Source organism: Canis aureus, chromosome 11 (genome assembly GCF_053574225.1).
Source record: "Canis aureus isolate CA01 chromosome 11, VMU_Caureus_v.1.0, whole genome shotgun sequence".
NCBI classification, from domain to species: domain Eukaryota; kingdom Metazoa; phylum Chordata; class Mammalia; order Carnivora; family Canidae; genus Canis; species Canis aureus.
Window position 1 is genome coordinate 35,915,659 of NC_135621.1, and position 23,003 is coordinate 35,938,661.

Sequence of the window (23,003 nt, forward strand, 5' to 3'; positions counted from 1 at the left end):
GCTCCTTTCTGGGAGGCATGATGCTGTTCATGGCCACAAGAGAGCACAATATGGTTATCTCCTTGCCCATCTTCCCTGGGGGTGCCTAGGAATACATGACAAGCCTGAAGCCTGCCCCTCAGGCTGAGGCTCTAGGATAAGAAATATGCCTTTTTCACATAAACCCTGCAGGGTACATTTCATCTGCTGTCTGTGCATTGCCCTGGAGAAGGTCACCTGTCAAGGACAAGAAAGGCAATCCTACCTGGCCCCAGAGCCAAGTGCTCAAGGGGTGTCCCCTGTGTGAGCTGCACATGGCTGATGGCTGGCAGGGTGGGCCCTGGGAGAATGTACTCACCTGGGCAGGTCGGCCCTGGCTGTGGTGCAAGGGGCCGGGACACTCCCACCAGAGCTAGCAGGCGGGGTTGGGGGGTTGGGGGAACAGAGATGGCAACTACCAGCACTGGTCCCACCAAGGCAGACGGAAAATGCAAAACACGGTGTCTGGCCAGCACTCTGTCCCCAGAGAGCCCCAGCCAGCTCCTGTCTCTCCAGGAGATGCTACAAGATTAACAAAGGAGTCTCCTAAGCATCTGGTCCAGGCATCTTTCAAACTTACTTTTGTGCTGGGTCCCAGGATGAGCCGGACTGTAAGTGAGCCCTTCGAGAGTGGCTTTTTCATTCCTTAAAGCCCTATGGCTCCCCCGGCAATAAGCCCTGTTTTAAGGCTGGGTGCTTTGGGGGCTCATGTCTCTGATGTGTTCCCAAGGGCCAGGGTGCCTGATGTGGAGCACAAACCCCTGGTTCCTCAGAGACAGGCTGTATATTAATGAGATTCTCCCAACTGTTGGTCTCTGTGCCTAGGGTGGGCTTCCTTCCAAGGCCATGTCTCTGCCCCTCCTATCCATCCCCATGCGGCCCTTTTATCCTTTGTTGTGGAGACACTGTTCATCTAGCTAGCTTGAGGCCCTTTTCAGAGGGAATTGCTTCATATGTGGCTGTAGATGTGTTGTGTCTGTAGGAGATGAGGTTAGTACACTTCTATGTTGCTATCTTAAACCTCCTCCCAATAAATTGTCTTAATAAAATATTGACAACAGCTATTAGGACCAAGTAGATCTCCTAGGTTTGCTTTACTTTTTTCCTCAGAGCTGGGTCCCAGGGCTCGTCACAGCCCAGGTACAGCCAGCAAGGGCCCGGATCATGATCCAAGGCTCAGCTCTCGCCACCTGCTCAGAAAAGCACCTTCAATATTTTATCAGCTTGATATCCCTCTGATCACCTTATGGACCAGATTTATAAGATAATGTTTTCCTTCTAATGAAAACTTTTGGTGTTTCATGGTAATCTTTATACATTAGCTTTATTTACTGATAGAGTACCTATAATATCACAATACCACGTGTGACTTCTTTGAAAGTGATCTTTTAAAAAACAATGAAGAAACCCAAGTAAAGAGGGATAAAAATTTTTTAATTGTTGAAATATATTGGTAAATTGAGTAATCTACATTGTAGTACTAAGTGGCTACACATGGTCATCCTCAAATTAAGAACTTTCCTAATACCCCACTAACCATCAATCACAAGTCCTTGAAAATACTATAGGATTAACTTGATGAGATGCTATGATCACACAAAGGAGAATGGGAGAATCAATGACTGCAAAGGATTCACGGTGACATCAGCCTTTGACTAAAGAAAATAGAAAATCAATCAAAACATGCATAAGGCATGCGAATTTTGGTGGCTTATTTTTCAACATTGCAATGTCATACATTGTTCCTAACAGAAGAAATCCTCTGACACTTACACAAAGCTGAAAACCAAAACATAAAAAACAGTCAAGAGAGAACCGTTAAGAATCAATTTAACCATTTTACAGCTAAAAATTAATGTGACATAAAAATAGTGAAAGGTAACCCACAAATATATTACGTTAGGGATTCATTTATAGTGCCTTCTTATCTGAAGTTATAAATAGAATAAGGATTTTGTTATATAAAAACTATCAAAAAAGTATCAGTGAAAAGACATGATCTTCATGAGCTGTACTGAATGGCCAGGGAACAAGTCCTGCCAGACACAGCAGGCTAGCTCCAGATAGCAGTTTGTCACCATGTCTTTCACAGAAGGACCCCAGAAAGTTCCATATACCCGTGTATTGTTGACCTGATTCCTTTCTAGTACAACATTCAACATGTACCCATGGTTTCAATTACAGACTTAAGAATTTGGGTGGAGAGGGGAGGCGGAGCAGGAGACTATTTAGAATTTCCTTGGAAATTTCTGTACACATTATGATGTCCCATGGAATGCAATTCCTTCCAAATCTCAATGAGCAAGCTGTGAAGACAACAAACAGCAAAAGGGGAGAGTCAGCAAGCTTAACATAGTACAACTTAGAAAAAAATAAATCAGCTTTAAGCCTACAAATTATTTACTGATTTTTTTTAACATTCAGTGCTTTATTTTATTTAAATTCATTTTGTCAGCATATAGTATATCACCCAGCAATCATCTCATCATGTTCCCTCCTTCATGCCCGTCACCCAGTTACCCTAACCCCCCACCCACTTCTCCTTCTGCAACCCTTTGTTTCCCAGAGTCAGGAGTCTCTCATGGTTTGTCTCCCTCATTAATTTCCCCACTCAGTTTCCCTCCTTCCCTTATAATCCCTTTCACTATTTCTTATATTCCACATATGAGTGAAACCAAATGATAACTGTCTCTCTGAACGACATCTCACTCAGCATAATACCCTCCAGTTCCATCCACGTCGAAGCAAATGGTGGTGGGTATTTGTCCTTTCTGATGGCTGAGTCATATTCCACTGTATATATAGACCACATCTTCTTTATCTATTCATCTGTTGAAGGACATTGAGGCTCCTTCCACAATCTGGCTATTGTGGACATTGCTGCTATGAACATTGGGGAACAGGTGGACTTTGCTGCTATGAACATTGGAGAACAGGTGCCCCATTTCACTACATTTCATTTCACTTCATTTCACTACATCTGTATCTTTGGGATAAATACCCAGTAGTGCAATTGCTGAGTCATAGGGTAGCTCTGTTTTTAACTCCTTGAGGAACCTCCACACTGTTTTCCAGAGTGCTATACCAGCTTGGATTCCCACCCACAGTGCACAAGGGTTCCCCCTTCTCCACATCCTCTCCATCACTTGTTGTCTCCTGTCTTGTTCATTTAGCCATTCTCACTGGTGTAAATTGGTATCTCATTGTGGTTTTGGTTTGTATTTCCCTGATGGCAAGTTATGTGAATCATTTTTTCATGTGCTTATTGGCCATATTTACTGATTTTCTTTTCAGTAAAACATGCTCAAGTTTCATTCAATACTTAAGACTTAATGTGTGGTTAGTACAATGCTAAGCACTGGTGACATTTACATAAAGAGAAAAGAGCAGTGAGCAAAGAGACTTATAAACTTAGAATTAAAATATGACATGATAGGGACACTTGGGTGTGGCTCAGTTGGTTGAGCATCTGCCTTCAGCTCAGGTCATAATCCCAGGATCCTGGAATGGAGCCTCACATCTGGGTCCCTGCTCAGTGGGGAGTCTGCTTCTCCCTCTCCTTCCCCGTTTGTTTTCTCTCTTTCTCTCTTTCTCTCTCTCTCTCTCTCTCTCTCAAATACATAAAATTTTTAAAAAATAAAATAAAATATGACATGATAATGCCCAGACCAAGCTGTACATCAACATCACCCAAATTAAGCATACAGACTGCTCAGCCATAATCCCATCCCCTCCCTACATGGTGGGACCCTGCTGGGAGAGGTGTAACCATCCACACTCGCTCCAGCTATCCGGGGGGAATTTGTTCCAGCCAGTCTCTCCAACGGGCATCTGAGAGCACCACTGAGAGTCCTCTGTGCTGCGAGTGCTTCACACATCTAAGTGGGCATAATTCTCACCCAAGAGTCATAGGCAGAAGAAACTATGCTTTTGTATCATGATAGTAGTATTGTAAGAGATTCTGAAATCATTTCCCGATTTGTTTCAAAAAGTAACCAAAATAATTTTGAACTCTGGTCATGGAGGGAGTTCAATGGAATTACTTCAAGAGATTTTACATGTTAGGTCAAAAAATATTTCCATAAAATATCCTCCTCTACAAAGGACAGTCTTCTCCTCAGGGTTTCTCAATAACTTATGCCCAGAAAGCCATGAGTTCAGACATGTCACAGGTGAGTACCACAGTGGATGCTTAGCAACTATGGAAAAGGACAGCCTTTCAAATTAGAACACTTTTCAGGTGATTCAAAGGGAGAGAGATGGCAATAAAATAATATATGTTTATATAGTCGTGAGCGGTGAAGATATATTTTAGCTAGGAGTCTAAAGTGGTGGGCTGGTTTACCAGCAAGACTGCTAAATTGTTATCAGGGAATTTAAGATCCATACATAAAGGTGAACAACCATCTTGTCCAACCACCCCATGAGAAAATCAAATTTGAGAAAGCCTAGAAGAAGGTTAGGGATTCCTGTGAGGTGCCGTGTTAGTAACAGAACTACCACACCTCCCCAATACCTATTTACCTGACACCTCTTTCTACTCTATTCCCATGCTTTTTGAAATATGACCTATTTTCAGGAGAATAACATATGCTCACTTTCATCTAGATTATCTTTTCTATTTAATGCAAATAACAAAAGTACTTCTGCAGTGGAGAACTAGCCGGGAATCCAGAGGGTTAGAGCTCTTAAAAATAATAGAAATAGAAAATCTCCAGCAAATTCCCAAAGAGAAACTCAGTACTCTATATTGTGGTCATGGGCACTAGGGACTATAGCTCCATAATGCTTTCACCTTGAAAAGAAAATCTTCTCAGAAGTGGCTACCCAAGATTGTCATATTTCTTGTTATATTTCTTTCTTACCCAGTTTCTGTGTCTCTCTCCCACAGTGGGAAAGCTTATTTGTCTCTTATTCTGTGACCCCTCCCCATCCCAAACACCAACTCCAGTAACTGGCCCTGAGCCAGAAGTTGGTTCAGTTTCAAGTCAGTTTTGCTTTGGGTCTGGATCCAAAGGCTGGATTCTCCTTACAAAACAGAATCTTGAAGTTTGAGATTTCTGAGAAACACCTAGCAACAATATCTACAGTTCATTCATCATTGAGACTAAATACATACAATTATTTTTAAAAAATACAAATAGTAAAAATAGAAAAAAAAATACCTCTTGATTATTGAGTCATGATATTTTCTTCTAATCTTAAAGAGAAAATTTTAAAAAGTTAATTGTTCGGATTATAAAGAACATATTCTAGTTTCCTATAAAATGACAAATAGTAGTGACATATATGTATTTGCTAGTCCAAATCATAATGCAGAGAAACAGCAATGAGGAACAAATAACTATAGTATGTTACAAATAAGGTAATGCACCCTGTGCGCCAATCAAACATATTAACAGTCCTTTAAAACTATGCATCGGATAACTGTATAGTGGTTGGTAAACCAGCATTCTTTACCATGAGCTACACACTTGAGCAAGAAACTAGCTATGAGGCTGCTGTCATTCATGCCTGTTATCAGAAAGACATTAGCCCCACAATTACTACTTGTTGAAGTAGAAAAGGGGGCCTCATTTCATTTAATTATACAATACACAGTTGTTTTTCCTCTAATCATCAGACTGCTATCATACATCACAGGAATATATTATAAGAATTTACCTTTATGTTCTACAAAAACTCCATAAACTTACTGAAACACTTGCTTTCACTGTCATACCGACTGTCACTGAAATTAACAGTAAGTTTAAATTATCCATGGAAAAAAACTTTATAAATCCATGGAACATAACCACAAATAGAAGCTAAATTTTGCTCTGGAACTACTCTCATCATGTAGGTGGCAATTTCAACAAATGACTACAATGAACAGATAATGGTTTTTCTACATGGCTAACTGCAACTGAATAATATGTAGGTTGAGTCAGGCAAGCTGAAATATAAATTTCATATTTTTTTCACAAAACAAAATGATAAATACTTAGGGAAAGTAAATATCACAACTTTACTTACTTTTGCGTACAGTCTTTGTTTGATTAGATATCATATTGACAGCTTCAGATGGCAGACCTACATATACCCCTCCGTAGTTTCTTAATGAAAAGAAGCAGATATAGAAAATTCAGACCAATCTCAATGATACTCTATATTTGCCAAGAGTGATAGAAGCATGGAATACAGCCAACAATTATAGAACTATTTAAACAACTCATGACTTCTCAAAAGTAGGGTCTGAAATATTATTGCACTTAAAAATAAAATTTTTTCTATGTTAAAAAGAAGCTCTATATGAAAAAAGAAAGCTATGTTGAGTTAGTAGAAGTTTTAGATATTTAACTTGGGATGAGGAAGAAGAAAAGAAATTGGTATTTTTATAACTGAGTACAGTAATAAATATCCATAGAATAACATGTTAATCAGTCAACATACATCAAGAATTCAGAGTGGTGAACAGAGTAGTAGGTGCTATGCAACATTTCCCTAGAGGTAGATACAAACATAAAAGGAGGGGAGAAAGAGCCAACAAGTCATGAGATTAGAGTGCAGTCAACCAGAGGAGAGGGAGAATGAAGGAAGGAAATCCATTAGGGAGAATAGCACATCCAAGAACCATAGGACAGAAAACAGTGCAGGCCATGTGCACAAGACAAAACCCAAGCTTGCTTGAAAGCAAAGATTATGAATCCTGAGCAAGTTCTTTTTCAGATCACATGCTCCTACCTGTATTCCATGCACCAGAAGTTTTCTGGGTGTAATCTGTGTTATTGGTGATGTACCACACGGTGTTAAATTACATCTGTGCATTCAATTAATCCGTGGAAGGTGGCCAAAATTATTCAAATTAAAGCCAGCTTTAATTTAACTTAGGTCAAACATACCTCCTCTTGTCATCTTCCGTTATCGATTCTTCTGTTCTAAAAGGTCAAAAATATTTGCTATGAGCCAGTTGGTCACATAGTCAGACACTGCATTATTGGTTATGAGTAAAAGAGGGCTACTGACTTAAAGTCAATTCTATTTATTTCAAGTTCTTCTATCAAGTAATTCTGTAACACACCATTGTTTCCACCTCATTCATGTATTTAAAAATTAGTCATTTTCTACTCAACAAAATGTGCAAATCCAGCAAATGCTAAGAAGCCCAACTGCTAAACAAAAGGACATAAGGAGGGCAACCGAGATTGCAAAAACCACATTAACGTTGCATCAGGAAGCCTGGGTTCTTGTCCTCCGTGTGCCACCAACACAGACAGGCTGTGGGCAAGCTGCCTGCCTGCATCTCATCTGTAAAATGAGGCTGTCAACCAGATGGTTCCAAGATCCCCTCGAGTCTTAGGGGACTATGATTCTGTGACACTCATACCACTCAGTGGCACCACTCTAGGTATGAAAGATTTCTTTAGTGCAAAAGAGTTAATGTCAATTTGACTTCCTTCTATCTAAAAAAAAAGGCCATTTTATACATGATCTGCACAGAAAAGGTGCAAATGTTTAAAAGGAAATTTTTAGAGGGAATCATTATTTTAAAATGCACAGCCTCTTTCCTTGCATGAAAGGAATCCATATTCTACTGATATTCCTTGGCATGTTTCTAAAAGGATTGGGAAGCTTTCCTTCAAGCACTAGTTAACATACATAAGTTACTTTTCTTAAGGAAAAAAACCCCAAGATTCAAATGTATCTGGCTGAACTCAGCATATAATTCTAAAGGGCTTCAGCCAAGAAGAAAGAATAAAAACATCTAAACAGCTTTACTGAATCTTCTAATTTTAGGGACTGTCTAATCATGGTTTCACCCATTTAAAAGCCGTGAATGTTTCAAATGTATATGTATAGGAGATTTTGCTTCATTGCATCTGCCAGTAAATCTCAAGCCTATGAAGAAGGGAGGTGTAGAACTGGGAATCATCCATCGAACACTGGCCATGCCCACAGCTAATACTCTGATAGAGTGCAAAATCCACCTTGAGATCTAATTTATCCAAATTGAGCTCACAACCTAAATTCACCAGATAACTGTCAACTACATTCATCTCCTGCTAAAGTTGGATCGTTTTTTAATTCAAAGGTGTCAAAGCCATATTGTATTAGAAATGGAGTTATGCTTATTGAAGTAGTATAACAAAGTGGTGTTCACTACTTTTAATTAAAATTGATTTGTAACCTGTTGGTGTAGACAACAGGAAAATGATGATGACTAACTTGCTGGAGTATATTAGGACTGTCTACCTCGGACCAAAATGACTAATGCTATCATGACGTTGTTACTGAGGCTAGGTGGCACTGGTAGGTTTGGACATATACAATGTCTCTTTTCTAGCACAGCTATTCTTTTCAGAGCCAACTCTGCTTAATTCTTTCTCCCCTTGCCTAATTCTGCTTAAGGATATACTAAAGGTTTTCAAATATATTTTAACTCCCCCAAGTGTAAGAAAACACTAAATGATCTTTAATCTACTATCTCTTACAAAGTATTCAATACCCTGAAGCCACTCTGTGTTCTCCACTATAAAATTAATCAACAACTTTGTACATCTGACTTGCAGGAAATGATAATGTAGCTGCCATATGTATTGGATAATAAATTAAGCTTCAGACATGACTAAATCATTAAAAATACCACTTATAAAGACTCATTGGATGTCTACTCTTTTAAGCCTTCAAGTAAGTTACAATGTCTGCCTTTGCATATACGCTCTCACCTATGAGCTGCTGCTTCATCCATTCCTTCCACAAACGATTATTCTACAATACAAGGACCACACAGGTAAAAATGGCAGCATCATTGAGTCTCTCCTGCGTGTCAGATATAGGGCAGGGCACTTTATAGGCATTAGTGTGATTTTCCTCACAACAGCTCTGAGAGTTTAGACCTGGGAAAATAGGTCCACAGAATCATGTCATTAATAAATATGCAAGACCAATAAGTAAGACAGACATTTAGACTCCATCTGACACCCCTGGGGGGCTCAGTCAGTGAAGCATCTGCCTTGGGATCAGGTCATGGCCCCAGGGTCCTGGGATGGAGTCCTGCATCGGGCTCCCTGCTCAGGGGGGAGCCTGCTTCTCCCTCTGTCTGTCGCTCCCCCTGCTTGTGTTCTCTCACACGTGCTCTCTTGACAAATAAATAAATAAAATCTTTAAACCCCATCTGATACCAAAACCCATGCTCTATATTATAATTCATCCCTTGCTTCTCAAATAGGAAGATGGAAAAGTAAAAACACCGCCAGTGAGAAACCAACAAGGTGGCCACCCTGGACCCGGGGACCACCTCTGCACCAGTCCCAACAAACGCTTTGAGCATCAGCACACTCTCACAGCCTCCCGTGGACTGTACAGCACATGCTGTACATGTAACAGCATGGTTTCCTTCATTCCTCAGCACAATCCTGCACAGTGGGGATTACCCACATTTTTTTTAAGATTTTATTTATTTATCCATGAGAGACATAGAGAGAGAGAGAGAGAGAGAGGCAGAGACACAGGCAGAGGGAGAAGCAGGCTCCATGCCGGGAGCCCGATGAGGGACTCGATCCCAGGTCTCCAGGATCACACCCTGGGCTGAAAGCAGCGCTAAACCGCTGAGCCATGAGGGCTGCCCAATTACCCACATTTTAAAGGTGAAAAGCGGAGGCTCTGAGAGGTTGAGGAGCAGGACGGAGGTTACACAGCTAGGTAACCACGGTTTGTGTGATTCCTAACTCCCACTTCATAAACTGTGAGCCCATACTCAGGTGTATCAGAGAAACATCTCCATCTCCCAAGCAGAGTCTCCAATTTTTATCATCTCACTGAAGGAAAGAGGGAAGCAAGAGAATAATAGCCTGAGTCAATATTTTATTAGCATTAGAAGAAACTTCTAACTACTCCAAAACAACTGATCTTTGTAGAACTTGTAGAACCCATTTGTATCCAAGTACAAAATTGGCTCTGACGGACAGTTATGTTAGGATCTATTCATCTGGACAATATAGTCCAGACTGAGGTTAAATCAGAAAATAGTGGTTGGTCTAAAAGCAATCTCCTTGTGAACAGACACGTCCAAGCCGGTGTGTTCAGCTGCCTGGGGACCAAATGCTGCCATGCCCATGTCCAAGAGGTTAGCATCCTACCAGCTGGGGTAATATGGTCCTGCCCCAACTGCATCAGAAGAAGGAATGACTCACCAGGCAGCAGTAAAGGTTCCTGAAAGGTCATTTCTTACTGATAAGAGAAGTGGACATTATCGTGGGGCAGTTCAAAACTAGGGTGTTGAGCTTAGCATACTGCTTAGCATTTACTAAGTCTTCAGAATTCTAATCCTCAGGACACCCAGGTGGCTCAGGGATTGAGTGTCTGCCCTCAGTGCAGGGCCTGATCCCAGGGTCCTGGGATCGAGTCCTGCATCAGGCTCCCTGCAGGGACCCTGCTTCTCCCTCTGCCTGTGTCTCTGCCTCTCTGTGTCTTTCATGAATAAATAAATAAAATCTTTAAAGAAAAAAAGAATTCTAATCCTTGGGGAAGTTCTCAAGTTTTGAAGAATGCCCTGGCTCTCAGAATATCTGGGCTGCCCCACCTGTACACCATTTTAAGGAATCACTGTGGGCTTTTTCTCCTCATAAAATGTATTTTGAAAGATTTTGTTATCAAACCACTTTAATAATTCATTTGCAGATATTTCCTTAGACATATTAGTGCCAAAGAGACCGTCTGATGAGCCTGGGATGACTGCAGTGTGGTGGAGGTGCTGTGTCCTCTGAACCAAAGGCAAATAAGTTTTACATTTTGGTAAGCCTGGGCAGCAGCTTCCCTTCCGGCACACTCCGCTTTCCATTCCATTTCTGAAGTAATGAACATATAGTGTGTGGTCCTTCTTCAGCCCCGCTCATGCAGAACGCCAGTCTGGGAACCAGGATCAGGCCAAAGCATCCCCCACCATGGAGGAGTTTCTGTTTCTCACCGAGGACTTGATTATTTCTCTTTTCTGGTCACTACAGCTTAAGTGGGAAGGCAGTGTGGCTATTGTGAGGCCTGCAGCTGTCACTGCTGCTCAGTTACTAAATCTGTGCCCCAACCCAGGGACAGAAGTGGAAGGGAGGGCAGGACAGGAAGCCACACCTCCCCCGGCTTTGTGAGAACAGCAGCCAGGGACAGATGGTCAAAAAGGTCCTCGGAAACAGGCGTCGCTACCCTACATTCTGCCGGCACTAAAGCAGGGTAGTAAGGACAAAGACTAAGATGACTCCACCCTTGAACCTCTCCTTTGAGAGAAGAGCTGGAAGATGGAATGGCTGCATGCTAGAAAAGATGGACAATACACTGCAGGTGACCTGGAAGAGAGGGCAGTCTGCTTTACTGCGCTAAAAACACCCCTTAGGGGGCACCTGAGTGGCTCAGTCAGTTGAGAGTCCAATTCTTGATTTCAGCTGGGGTCATGATCTCAGGGTCCTGGGATTGAGCCCTGCGTCAGGCTCTGTGCTGGGCATAGAACATGCTTGGGATTCTCTCTTTGCTCACTCACTCTTTCTCTCTCTATCTCTCTCTCATTAAACAAAAACAAACACCCCTCAGGAGCTAGTTGTTCCAAATATTTCTACAAACCTGGCCTACCCATAATCGCATTCCCTTAGAAAAGGAGCAAGTGCACACACATCAACCAGGGTGAGCCTCCTATCAGAGTAATCCATTCCCAAAGAATAGTTTTGAAACAGTTCAGGAGTCAATGCCCAGACCCCTACCACAGAGACACTGAAAACAGGAAAATGAACCCAAAATGAGAAAGAAATGTTGAGAATAGTGTTTCTACCAGGAGAATGAAAATGCAAAAAAAAAAAAAAAAAAAAAAAAAGCAGAGTTACAGGAGGTAAGGGACCAGCCACCATAACCAAATCACCTAAAAACAAGAGGTGAAAGGTAACTTTTACCAGTTCCCTGCCACCACCACCACCACCCCACCCCTCCCCGCCCCTGGCCCCACTTTTACCAGCAACGAGCCCCAGGCTGGGGACAAGGAGAGGAAAGGAAACCCCGCCCAAATTACCAAGGAGAGAAGAGTGATCTGGAGATGAAGATGCAGCATTTCAAGACAAATTCTGATCCAGCCAGGAAACCTGGGCTGAACTTTGGTGTCTACTGTCTGCTGTGGTCTCCCGCCTCCGAATCCTGCCCCTCCCCATACCTTGGGCTGCGGGGCTGGGACTCTGGAAAACACTCTCCTCTGTCATCGAGGTCCCCCATTACGTTCCACCAAAGGGGAGGCCAGAGAGACATAAGAGACATAAGTGCAAAAGGAGGGAAAGAGGGCTGCTCTTCCCAGCTTTGCTTGCTGTGCTGTCTGCATCACCCCAGCAGCTGGTTCCAGTTTCCAGAACAAGCCCTGGATGACAAAATTCAGATGTGACAGCACTGACCTGGCAGGGTGCCCCTAGCCCCACTGCCTCAGCGTTCTGGGTCCCGTAGACTCCCTCTCCTCTATATCCTAGATTTTGATCACTCCAGTCTCTTTCCTTTGTCACTCCAGCCCGAGGAGTGGTAGCCACTTCCTGCTATGACCACCCCTAATTCCTCAGTCTCCCTCTTGTACACCCTCAATCCTCTGCGACCCACTGAACCAATTCTTCATAGTGAATTCTCTCTGCTAAAATAGCTAATGTGTCTTTCTTTTCTTTGTCTGGACATTAATGATACATTAAGTGGTAGCAAGAATGGGGTTTATTTCCCATCCCCGGGGTGAAGATGTCTTACCAAAGCAGCTGAAGCACTGGCTACTTGCTGTTTGTCAGGCCAATAATGTACTGGACCAGTATGATGTGCAGAAGGGTTATCGGTAAGATCAAGATATTGCAGAACAGAGGATGAGAGAAAGCAGGGGATCTATGGAACAGGTCAGAGGGTGACATATACTGTTGGTCACGCCAGGTAAAAGCAAACTGTTTCTGTAATCTTGCAAACCGGTTGAGAGAGAAAGTATTTGCCAACCAAAGGTTGCATAACAGGAGCTGGAGGCTATGCTGATTACTTTCAATTAAGACACTACACGTTAACTAGAAGCTGGAATCACCCCTTCATGGAGTTTACAATAATCAAAGTCACTGACTAAAATAAACCTGCCTTCTGCACAGGCCACACAGGCAAGTTAATTGGGGATGTGAGAAGTATCTCCATGCTTTCATTTTTTCAAGTCTCTCGTGCTGGCACTAATTTCTGCAACTCCAGGGAAGGAAATTTCCATGGGCTTCCACTTGGCCTTCCTGCCATGACAGCCGTGACTTCACAGGTTGGGGGGGCAATAGGTGGCTTCTGCCAGTTGCAAAATACGTCCCCTAATTATGAATTCAAGAACTAGGGATCCCTGGGTGGCACAGTGGTTTAGCGCCTGCCTTTGGCCCAGGGCGCAATCCTGGAGACCCGGGATCGAATCCCATGTCGGGCTCCCGGTGCATGGAGCCTGCTTCTCCCTCTGCCTATGTCTCTGCCTCTCTCTCTCTCTGTGTGACTATCAATAAATAAATTAAAAAATTTTTTTAAAAGTTAAAAAAAAAAAAAAGAATTCAAGAACTAAGGGAAAGCCAGAGCACAGGTCTCCAGACTACAGGGCACAGTTTAATTAGCCGAATTTCCTGACTACCATAAGCCTGCCCATGGACTGGTGGGCCACAGTGGCATTTGGGGTCCTCAGATATTAACACCAATTCAAAACCAGTAGCTAGAAAGCTCTAACAGGTTCAAACACTTCCATTTGCTCTGGATACGACTGCTCCAGTAAATGGACACAAGTCCCTTTGAGGAAAACCTGGAGAAATAGCTACAGTACTTATGGTTGGCAGTGTTGAAAGTTCCCTCAAGGCAACATGGCCTCAACCACTGGGAGTCCGACTTGGGTCTGGAAACTGGGTTAAGTGGCTGTGCCTTTCCACTGTGGTGACTCAAGTTAGGCTTCTGGCTCACAGACCAGAAGTTTTTGTCTTATAAAAATATAGAGAGGGAGAAAATGAACCTTTAGAAGGCTATCCTAATTTATCACCAGGGAGACTATAACCAACCAGCTATGATCAAAGTGCCTTCTAGGAGGAGCCCTTCAGCCTTTTCATCCCAACTCTGCTGCCCATAATGGTAAATGTCCTCACCTTGTCTCGGGTGGTTAAGTTCTACTGCTTAGTAGAAATTCTGTCCTCTGGGATCCCGTCATGCCCGGAGATAAAGAGCCCATCTCAGGGGTAGTGTCTCCTCAGCCACAGCCACCTTACAGAGGACCTCCACCTTAGAGCCCATCAGGGACATCCTGTCACTAAGTGTTCCTCAAATTTCTCAAAGCCTTAGGGGAGGGAGCATCCTCAGCAGTGGGGAGCACATCATACTCAAGAAATTCACACCAACATTCCTATCTCCTTAAGCCTTTGGATTCCTTCCTCTGTGGCATCCCAGGAAAGTTCTGGCCTATTCTGCCCCTGGTCAGAGTGTAAGCTCATTGAGTCTGAGTTTGCCAACCAGGTTAATAAACCCATTGAGTCCCCACCATGCACTTAAATTATTAAATCCAGAATCTCTGATAAACACGAAACTATCAATAAATTCAGTCTAAATCAGTATATACTCCTTCCTCCTTGGTCTCTCACCCTTAGGATCCCATTTCCACAAACATGCCTTAGATTTCTGGTAATATAAACTATAAAATCCTGCAATTACGTTGCAATATAAGCTCATTCCTTTCAGGTCAGACTGTGTGTCTGTCCATTGGAAGCACACAGAGCACTGACTAGAGCCAGAAGGTGGGAAAGGGTGGCTGGAGTAGGTCTGGAGGACAGGCATCACCTAACATGGCCACCTCCCCAGGGGAGAAGACCCAACTCCACACTCCCCCCACCTAGCTGACCCATCCCCTTCCCAAAGGCACTCCTGGGAAAATTGGAAGCTTCTGGCTGGCAAAGATGGGGAAAGTTAAGTCAGCTTAGTTTCATCTCAATTCTAATTTAGGCCAGTCTAGTGCTCTCACAAGAGGAGTGAGAAGCTGAAGAGGCTAGAACAGCTGTCTCCAGCCAAACCAGGGGCTGAACAACTACAAAGTGCTCCCTACAAGATAGAACTGAATCTAAAACAGCTAACATAAATAAATAAATAAATAAATAAATAAATAAATAAATAAAAATAAAACAGCTAACAGAGGGGCGCCTGAGTGGCTCAGTGGTTGAGCATCTGCGTTTGGCTTAGGTCATGCTCCCAAGGTCCTGAGATCAAGCTCCGTGTGGGGCCCCCTGCCTAGTGGGGTACCTGCTTCTACCTCCCCCTCTGCTGCTCCCCCTGCTTGTGGACTCTTACTCTCTCTGTTAAACGAGTAAAATGTTTTTTAAAAATTTTTTAATGTTTTAAATAAATAAAACCACTAACAGAAAAGCTCTTCCATTTGACATGATTTCAATGCCCCAAAACACAACAAGACAGAAAGTCACGGCTCCCTTCATTCCCGGTTTCCCCAGCTCAATAAAGAGTAATGAGAAGAAAGGAAAAGTTTGAAGAGGCAAGTAGGCTTTTTTTTTTTTTTTTTTTTTTTAATTCAGTGCTATAAGCAAACACTTACTTGAATAGGTTTAAGGGTCTGGAAAGGTCAAGATTTAAATAGAGTTTAATTCAACGGCTCAGGTTACAGATTCAAGTTCTTAGTCATGTGCACCTTAGTCTCAGTGGAGGGGCAGGTACATGAGCAATGGAAGGGGGTCTGGGGGAAGGGTCTAGAACTGGGAGCAAGGGTTCAGGGATCCACAAGGTTCATTTTGCAGTGGTGCCCAGGACCAAGGCTTATGTCTCCAGCGACAAGAGCAAAGTCATGCTAACAGGCTCGAATTAATTTTAAGTAGGGACTCCATTTTCTTTTTTTTTAAATATTTTATTTATTTATTCATGAGAGACACATGCCTCTCATGAGAGGCAGAGAGAGGCAGAGACACAAGGCAGAGGGAGAAGTAGGCTCCCCCATCGGGAGCCTGATGTGGGATTCGATCCCAGGACCCCGGGATCAACCTCTGAGCCAAAGGCAGAGATGCTCAACCACTGAGCTTCCCAGGCACCCCGGTGCTCCATTTTCTAGTTACATGTGAGCCACTACTCTACAGAGGGCGTGTGCAGGATGCACTTGTTTTCTCCGAAGGGAACACAACCGAAAGCCTGCTGGTAAGTGGCTTTCTCTGCTATCAAGAGAATGTTTTATTTCTGATCATTCACAGCATATGCAAATGTGTGGAAAGTGATGTAACATTTGAAAAAAATGTTAACAGTGAAATCATCTTAATCATAAGCTCACAACCCATCCTATGAGGAAAATCTTTTAAGCCACAAGAACCTTTCTAACTAACACGTGGAACATGTAGGAACAATTCTGGATCAGGTTTAAGAAATAACAGTGGGCATTTTATTAAAATAGGGTCTCCTTCTTGTGGGCAAAGATTTAGTTTCTTTTATCAAAGAATAGATGTTCGTGGAGAAAGAACATGTCGAGGGTGAAGCCACCCCTTGACACTCATGATAATTTCCTAGAGTAAGATGACAGGCTCTCGGGCTCTGACTCAGATTCTTGGTCATGGCATCAACAACGTTTGCAGAGACAAGTGTTACTGAGGGTGGACCACAAGTCAACATATTTCCCCCCACTTTGGAGATTATTGAAAAGATAAATCCTCTGTTGATAGTTAAAATGACACACCCATGCAGAGTAGTAGATTGTTTAGTAATCTCTATCTCACCAAAATTGACCTAACCCATGGCCCTCCCACAGGCATGTCAGAAAAAGAAGAAAAAAAAAACCAAAAAAAAAAAAAAAAAAAACCCAACCCACCAACGGCAACCACCACAATTAAGCTACAGTTGGATAACTTTAGGTTTCAAAACCCCTTTCTTATATCTCAGCATTTCCATCAAATACTTGTAGCCTGCTTCCTGTGAACTTGCTAAACCAGCAGGGTACTCTTCCTACACTTCTCAAATTCCCTCTGCTTCATGCCAGCTTTGTAGACCTTTCCTAAATGAACCAGAGCGACTGAATTTCTCTCTAAATATAAATAAGCTGTGACATTTGTAAAGTCAAGGTTTCAGAAAAATGAGCTGCCTCAAAGCCAGCTACATGTCTGTGGTTGCTCTGGGGCAGGTTGGCTCCCCTCTGCCCATTCTTTTTGCATTAATATATTTGTGAGTGCCTGTTTACAACCAAATATCCGAATAGAACACTTAAACCTTTTAGTTTACTACACTGTGATTGTCATCTTATCCATAGCTATCACATTAATTAAGAGAAACCTTATTTAGATTTACTCTATCAAACATAAGTCACTACATTTCCTTCCTCAGTAATACCTGGTTCAAAATATTTTTGTCACTATATTAGTTTGGTTTCTAGGTTGTATAAAATAGCTTTCCCAAGTGACCTAAAAAAAAAAAAAAGTTTTGAAGGTAAAATAATGGAATCATGGCATGGATACATTATGTGTACTTTTAAGATCAAATATAGATGACAAGTATTAGCCCGCCAGCAGCCAGCCACTCCAATTAGCATCTCCTGTTTCAGCCTGGCTATATAGCTTGCCTTAAAATCCACAAAGTTCTCATTTTCAGAACAAAATGGTCTTCCAGAACACACATAGTTATGTGACAAATGATTTATTTTTTACTTATTTATCAAGAAAAATGTTCTAAATATAGAGCTATTCTTATTAGCGATAATCTAAGAAGTAGAAAAACAGCATGCAGTCTTTTCTTTTTCCATATTTGCAGTGTCACTAAAGAGGCTAAGCTTATTTTGATTTGTAAACAATAAAATTTAATATGGAAATGTCTTAAGACCACGTACATAGCTCTAATTATTTTTAGTTGCCATTCACAATAATATTTTGGAATAGGCTTCTTAATTGACAATGTTTATTTCCTTGACACTACAGCTCTCCAGATAAGGTATAATCATTTAATTTTCTTTATAATATGTTCTCATGATGGCTCCTGCTTTTTTAGTGTGACCTCCAGCAATTCTGCCACGTAATTATGTAGGATTTGGGGCAGGATTAATATATTATCATTGACTATTTTGGACTATATGTAATCTCATTCATTTCTTCAAAATTCTAACATTCCTTTGGACAGTTATCTTTAAATCTCTCTCCTTGTATGAGCTCCTTGGCTAATATTGGTCCCTCTCTTCCAGAATGTATTAACTGGGAAATATGAATAACATTCACTCTTTGTACGGAGGCAATGGATCAAGAGCCAAACTGTGATTTCCCTACCCTCCTTCTGCTCTCCTTCTAAGAAGCACACGGTGCTCAGGATTATTTTGGCATTGGTGGCAGAAGCATCGTTTGCTAAGGACAGGAATGTTCTCTCCACCTCCTTACCTTAAGAAAACTTGCTTCTCCCTGATGGTATCACTTTTCTCAAAATATCCCAGTGTCTCCAAACAGGAGATGAAGCCGGCAGGCTCCCGATCTTCCCCCAGAACTCTTTCCGATGGGGCCGATTTCACCTTCACTCAAACCCTCTGCTCTGGGCATTGGAACCCCGCTATAGCAGCTTCCAACTGCACTAATGATTTTTGGCCCTGACTCAAAGGTTTTTCTTCTGAACCATCATTATCTTGGATAATTTTAAATTCAATGAAAATCACCCAATCGACCCTTGATTCACATTTTGCTGATTTCCTCTAATCCAACAACTTTTATTACTATGCTAATAACCCACCCACTCCCATGACTGCTCAGAGGAGCTTAGTTCCTGGATCGACTTCACCTCTGACATTTTACAGTAGACAATCTCACTCCCTGAAGGGGAAAAAATCATCCTTCCAATCTTCCCCTCCCACCCTCATCCCCAAGAAGCCTCCAGTCCAGCCACCCTCCTGCTCTCCCCATCCATCAGCCCCACAAGGCTTGCCCTCTCTAGCATGAGCCTTGCACTTGCTGGTCACTACCAATCTCTCTGTGTCTGGGCATGGACCCACCCATCTGTTTTCTTTCTTTCGGTTCCTATTGCACTGGCTCTACTAAGGACTATCTGACTGTGTACTGATGGGCAAACAATGGGTCTGTGTAATTCCTAACTGCAGCTATGTACTGATTCTCCTACGTCGGATATTCATGGCCAAGCCTCTGCCAAGCCTCTTCAACGACACCTAAAACATCTAATAATTATTCTAGCTGCCACCTATGGGTAGCAGCAAAGCACAATGCCAAGTATTACACCGGGATACTAAATATACTGTACCAATAACCATCACAACCCCTTGAGCAGTTACTTAACCTCTCCGTGCCCCATCTCTTCACTTGTAAAATGAAACAGCATTACTGTCTCCACCAGATTGTCATGGGTATCGAATGAGATAAGGTAGTATCTGGAAATCACCATGTGGGTTATAGTCCTCAATAAAGGTGAGCTCTAGTAACAGAATGATGATGGCAATGATGAAGATGGTTGTCCTGTACACCTACAATTATCCCAATTTCACAGCTAAGATTACTGAGGACGCAATATCACATAGCTAGTAAATGGTCATAGGAAGTTTAAATGCAGGTCTCACTGCTTCCAAAATACATGGTTTTTCAAATGCTACTTCCACACCATCCTCCTCAACCTCCTGCTACTTCACAGAGGAGGAGCCAGCCCATCAGATACCCTCAGGTTTGTAACAAGGACTAGAGGGCTCAGCTGACAGGCGCACTGGACATAAGAAATCCATAAAGAGTTCCAAGGACATTCAAAATGAAAGATTCATAATTTCATTTTATTTAAATGCACCACTTCTAGTGTGTTTTGTTAACTCATTCTGAGATATTCTTTTCTATGGTCACTACCTTCCATAACAACGTAACTGCCTCGTCAAGAAAAGAATCTTCATGAAATGTCACCATACAAGTTTTAAGTGAAAGAAATATTTGAATTACCTGTTTAAACTGAGTGGTGATGATCTTTTATTTTCAACAGCAAACGTTAAATTAGTGTCAAGTTATTTAATATTGTTTCTTAAAAAAATGTAATGTTCCTATAAATATCGCTTGAAATTTAAATAAAGAGGGTTTTGGTTTTTTTTTTTTAATAGCATGAAAATTGACCTACTGCAGAACATACTTTTCCACCTGCCCAGTCTTAAGTGCTTCCCATTTGGGTAACAGCATCTGGATCTGTCTTTAGAATGGGGACCACCACTTCCCCAGGCTTTGACCATATGGTCAGGGTGGAGGTAATAATGTTGATTGGCTCCTGAGATGGGCACATCCTGGCCAAGGCCTAACCAATAAGAAGCCCACATTCCGCTGGCTCATTGGCTGACCCCAAGGGAGGCATATGGTCTCACGCTGTGGCAGGGAGATCCCTAATCCTAGGACTTTTGTTCACACTATTAGGAAAGAAAAGCTCTTTTCCCACAGGAATTATTAAAGCTGATAAGAGATAAGAGATGACCATCTCCATTACCAAGTGGGGAAAGTGTCCTAAGAATGGAGCCCGAAACAGGAAAGCAGAAATGAGTTTCTTCCTGTCATTTGATCACCTGGATCCAGCTGTGACTGGGGCCAAGCCCCTGGAGCTTTTCCATTACACATGCCAATAAATTCCTTTTTGTTTGTTTAGGCCAGTTTACGCTGGACTTCTGCCATTTCCAACCAAAAATATCCCAATGCAACTTATTTGTGCCAAGTAGCTAAGATAATTCACTGAAATAAAATAAAAGCCTGGTTGATTTTTCCAGGTTCGTAAAAGCAGCCAAATGTCATCACATTAAATTTACATCTATTTTGTTTTGCATATTACAGCACTGTGATTTAATTTCGAAGAGACAGAGGCAGAGAGAAAAAGAAAGGCTCACTCCCTGATACGCATGAGTCTGTGTTATGGTGGTTAAATTTCTATACAAGCATACTTCAGAGATACTGTAGGCTAGGTTCCAGACCCCGGCCATAAAATCAATATCACAGTAAAGTGAGTCACATGAAGTTTTTGGTTTCCCAGTGCATATAAAAGCTTTGTTTACACTGTACCATAGTTTATTAAGTGTATAATAACGTTGTCTACAAAAACAATGTAGATTCCTTAATTAAAAACTACATTATTGCTAAAAAATGCTAACAATCCTCTGTGCTTTCAGCACGTCATAATCACTGATCACCGATGTTATGTTATGATCATCATAACAACTGTAACAATGAAGAAGTTTGAAGTATTGTGAAAATCACCAAAACATGCCACAGACATGAAGTGAGCAAATGCTATTGGGAAAATGGCACCAGGAGACTTGACTTGCCTGATGCAGGGGTGACACAAAGCTTCAATTTGTGAAAAATGTGTTATCTGCAAAGCGTAGAAGTGGAGCGCCATAAAAGGAGGATATGCCCGTACATCTTCACCCCTGCCACCCGCCTCATCTCAAATTTCTAAGGTTAACATTCTAAGTTGCTGAGCCTCCCCACCTATTCTGGGATCCACTCCTCGCAGGTGACCCCTCCCCAAACTACCCTCTGTGCTTCTTACTCCACTGGTTCCTACCCTCAAGTCCACAGATGTGTAAAAAATAAACAAAAAAGGCAAAACAAATTTCCATACACAAAATCATCCATACACACAACAGGGCAGAAGAAATAAAAGAAATGAAGAAATGCAAGAAAATCATGTAAAATGTTAATGGTGGCTATCTCTGGTGGGAGATACTAGCCAATTTTTTTCTTTAAAAATTTTTTCTCCAAAATTTCTAGGTATTCCTTTTTTAACAGAAATATATTCTTGAGGACAGCCCTGGTGGTGCAGCGGTTTAGCACTGCCTGCAGCCCAGGGCGTGATCCTGGGGACCCTGGATCAAGTCCCATGTCAGGCTCTTTGCATGGTGCCTGCTTCTCTCTCTGCCTGTGTCTCTGCCTGTCTCTGTGTGTGTGTGTGTCTCTATGAATAAATAAATAAAGTCTTTAACAAAAAAAAAAAAAAAAGAAATATATTCTTGAAAATATGCTACTTTTTTTGGTAACTTTTTTTTACAAGTTTTTACTGAAATTCCAGTTAGTGACCATACAGCGTAATGTTAGTCTCAGGTGTACCATACAATGATTCAACATGGCCATCCAACAGCTTCTCCAACCTGCTAGCGTCCCTCCCTCCCTTGATGGCAAACATGGTAAATGCGAGGCCATGCACCGCTTCCACTCTGACTCAACTACTCCTCACAACACTTGCTGGAAACCACCATCCCCTAAGTGACCAGTGTCGGCATCGCACCCCGCCAGTGGCTTCCCTTCCCCTTTTAGCCCATCTGACCTCTTTGGATTGTCGGCCACCCCTCCTGTTGGCTCAGGTTCAAAACCACAGCGTCATCCTTCCTTCCCCATTCTGTCATTCAGCAAATCTTAATCATATTCCAAGCGGACTCTGAACACGTCCGCTCTTCTCCTTCCCACTGCTGCTGTCTGCAGTCTGCCCCGCTCGTGGCCTCAGCCCCTGCCCTTCCTGGGCCTCACCCTTCCCCAATCTCACACACTGCACTGCTTTGGGAACGGTCACCTTAAAGCTCAAACATAATCGTTGCATTCTCCTGCCTTGAAATTCCTAATGGCTCTAAATGTGTACAATATCCAGTGGAATTACTGGCCCGGCACCACAGGCCCTTCACAAGCCAGCTCCAGCCCCTGGGCCTCATCCTTCATCTCTGCTGAGCATGCCCCACGGGCTCCAGAACAAACTGACAGGCTCCTAGAAGAGCTGAGGCTCACCTGCACCCCTGTGCCTCTGGTCATGCTCTTTCCTCTGCTCTGGGCTTCCATTCTTCCCTTCTCTGCACAAACTCTTATTCATCCCTCAAGACCCAAACCGGCATTAAATTCTGACTATTTCGATAATTAGAACTTATCACACTGTATTTTAGACCCCAGTAGATACTAACCTACTTAAGGCCAGAGGTATCATTTTCTCTGTTATTATAATCTGGCTTCCTGCCTATAGAAAATTGGCCAAAAAAAAAAAACACAAAGAGGAGAGAGATACTAAAAATC

General features: G+C 42.3%; 1 protein-coding gene across 3 annotated transcripts in view; it reads right to left on the reverse strand.

Annotated features, from left to right (window-relative positions):
• Positions 1-1,431: 1,431 nt before the first annotated feature.
• C11H12orf75 (chromosome 11 C12orf75 homolog) overlaps positions 1,432-23,003 on the reverse strand; it is a 37,703-nt gene continuing 16,131 nt past the window's right edge. Inside the window, exons 3-6 of one of the 3 annotated variants that reach the window (XM_077914797.1) lie at positions 6,900-6,935; positions 6,034-6,113; positions 5,184-5,213; positions 2,186-2,324 (exon numbers count right to left, since the gene is read on the reverse strand). In XM_077914797.1, the coding sequence (XP_077770923.1) occupies positions 5,191-5,213; positions 6,034-6,113; positions 6,900-6,935 (139 nt within the window). In that variant the 3' untranslated portion in view covers positions 2,186-2,324; positions 5,184-5,190. Of the gene's footprint in view, positions 2,325-5,183; positions 5,219-6,033; positions 6,114-6,899; positions 6,936-23,003 lie in introns of all 3 variants that reach the window. The other 2 variants (XM_077914798.1, XM_077914796.1) reach the window with 2 other exon arrangements.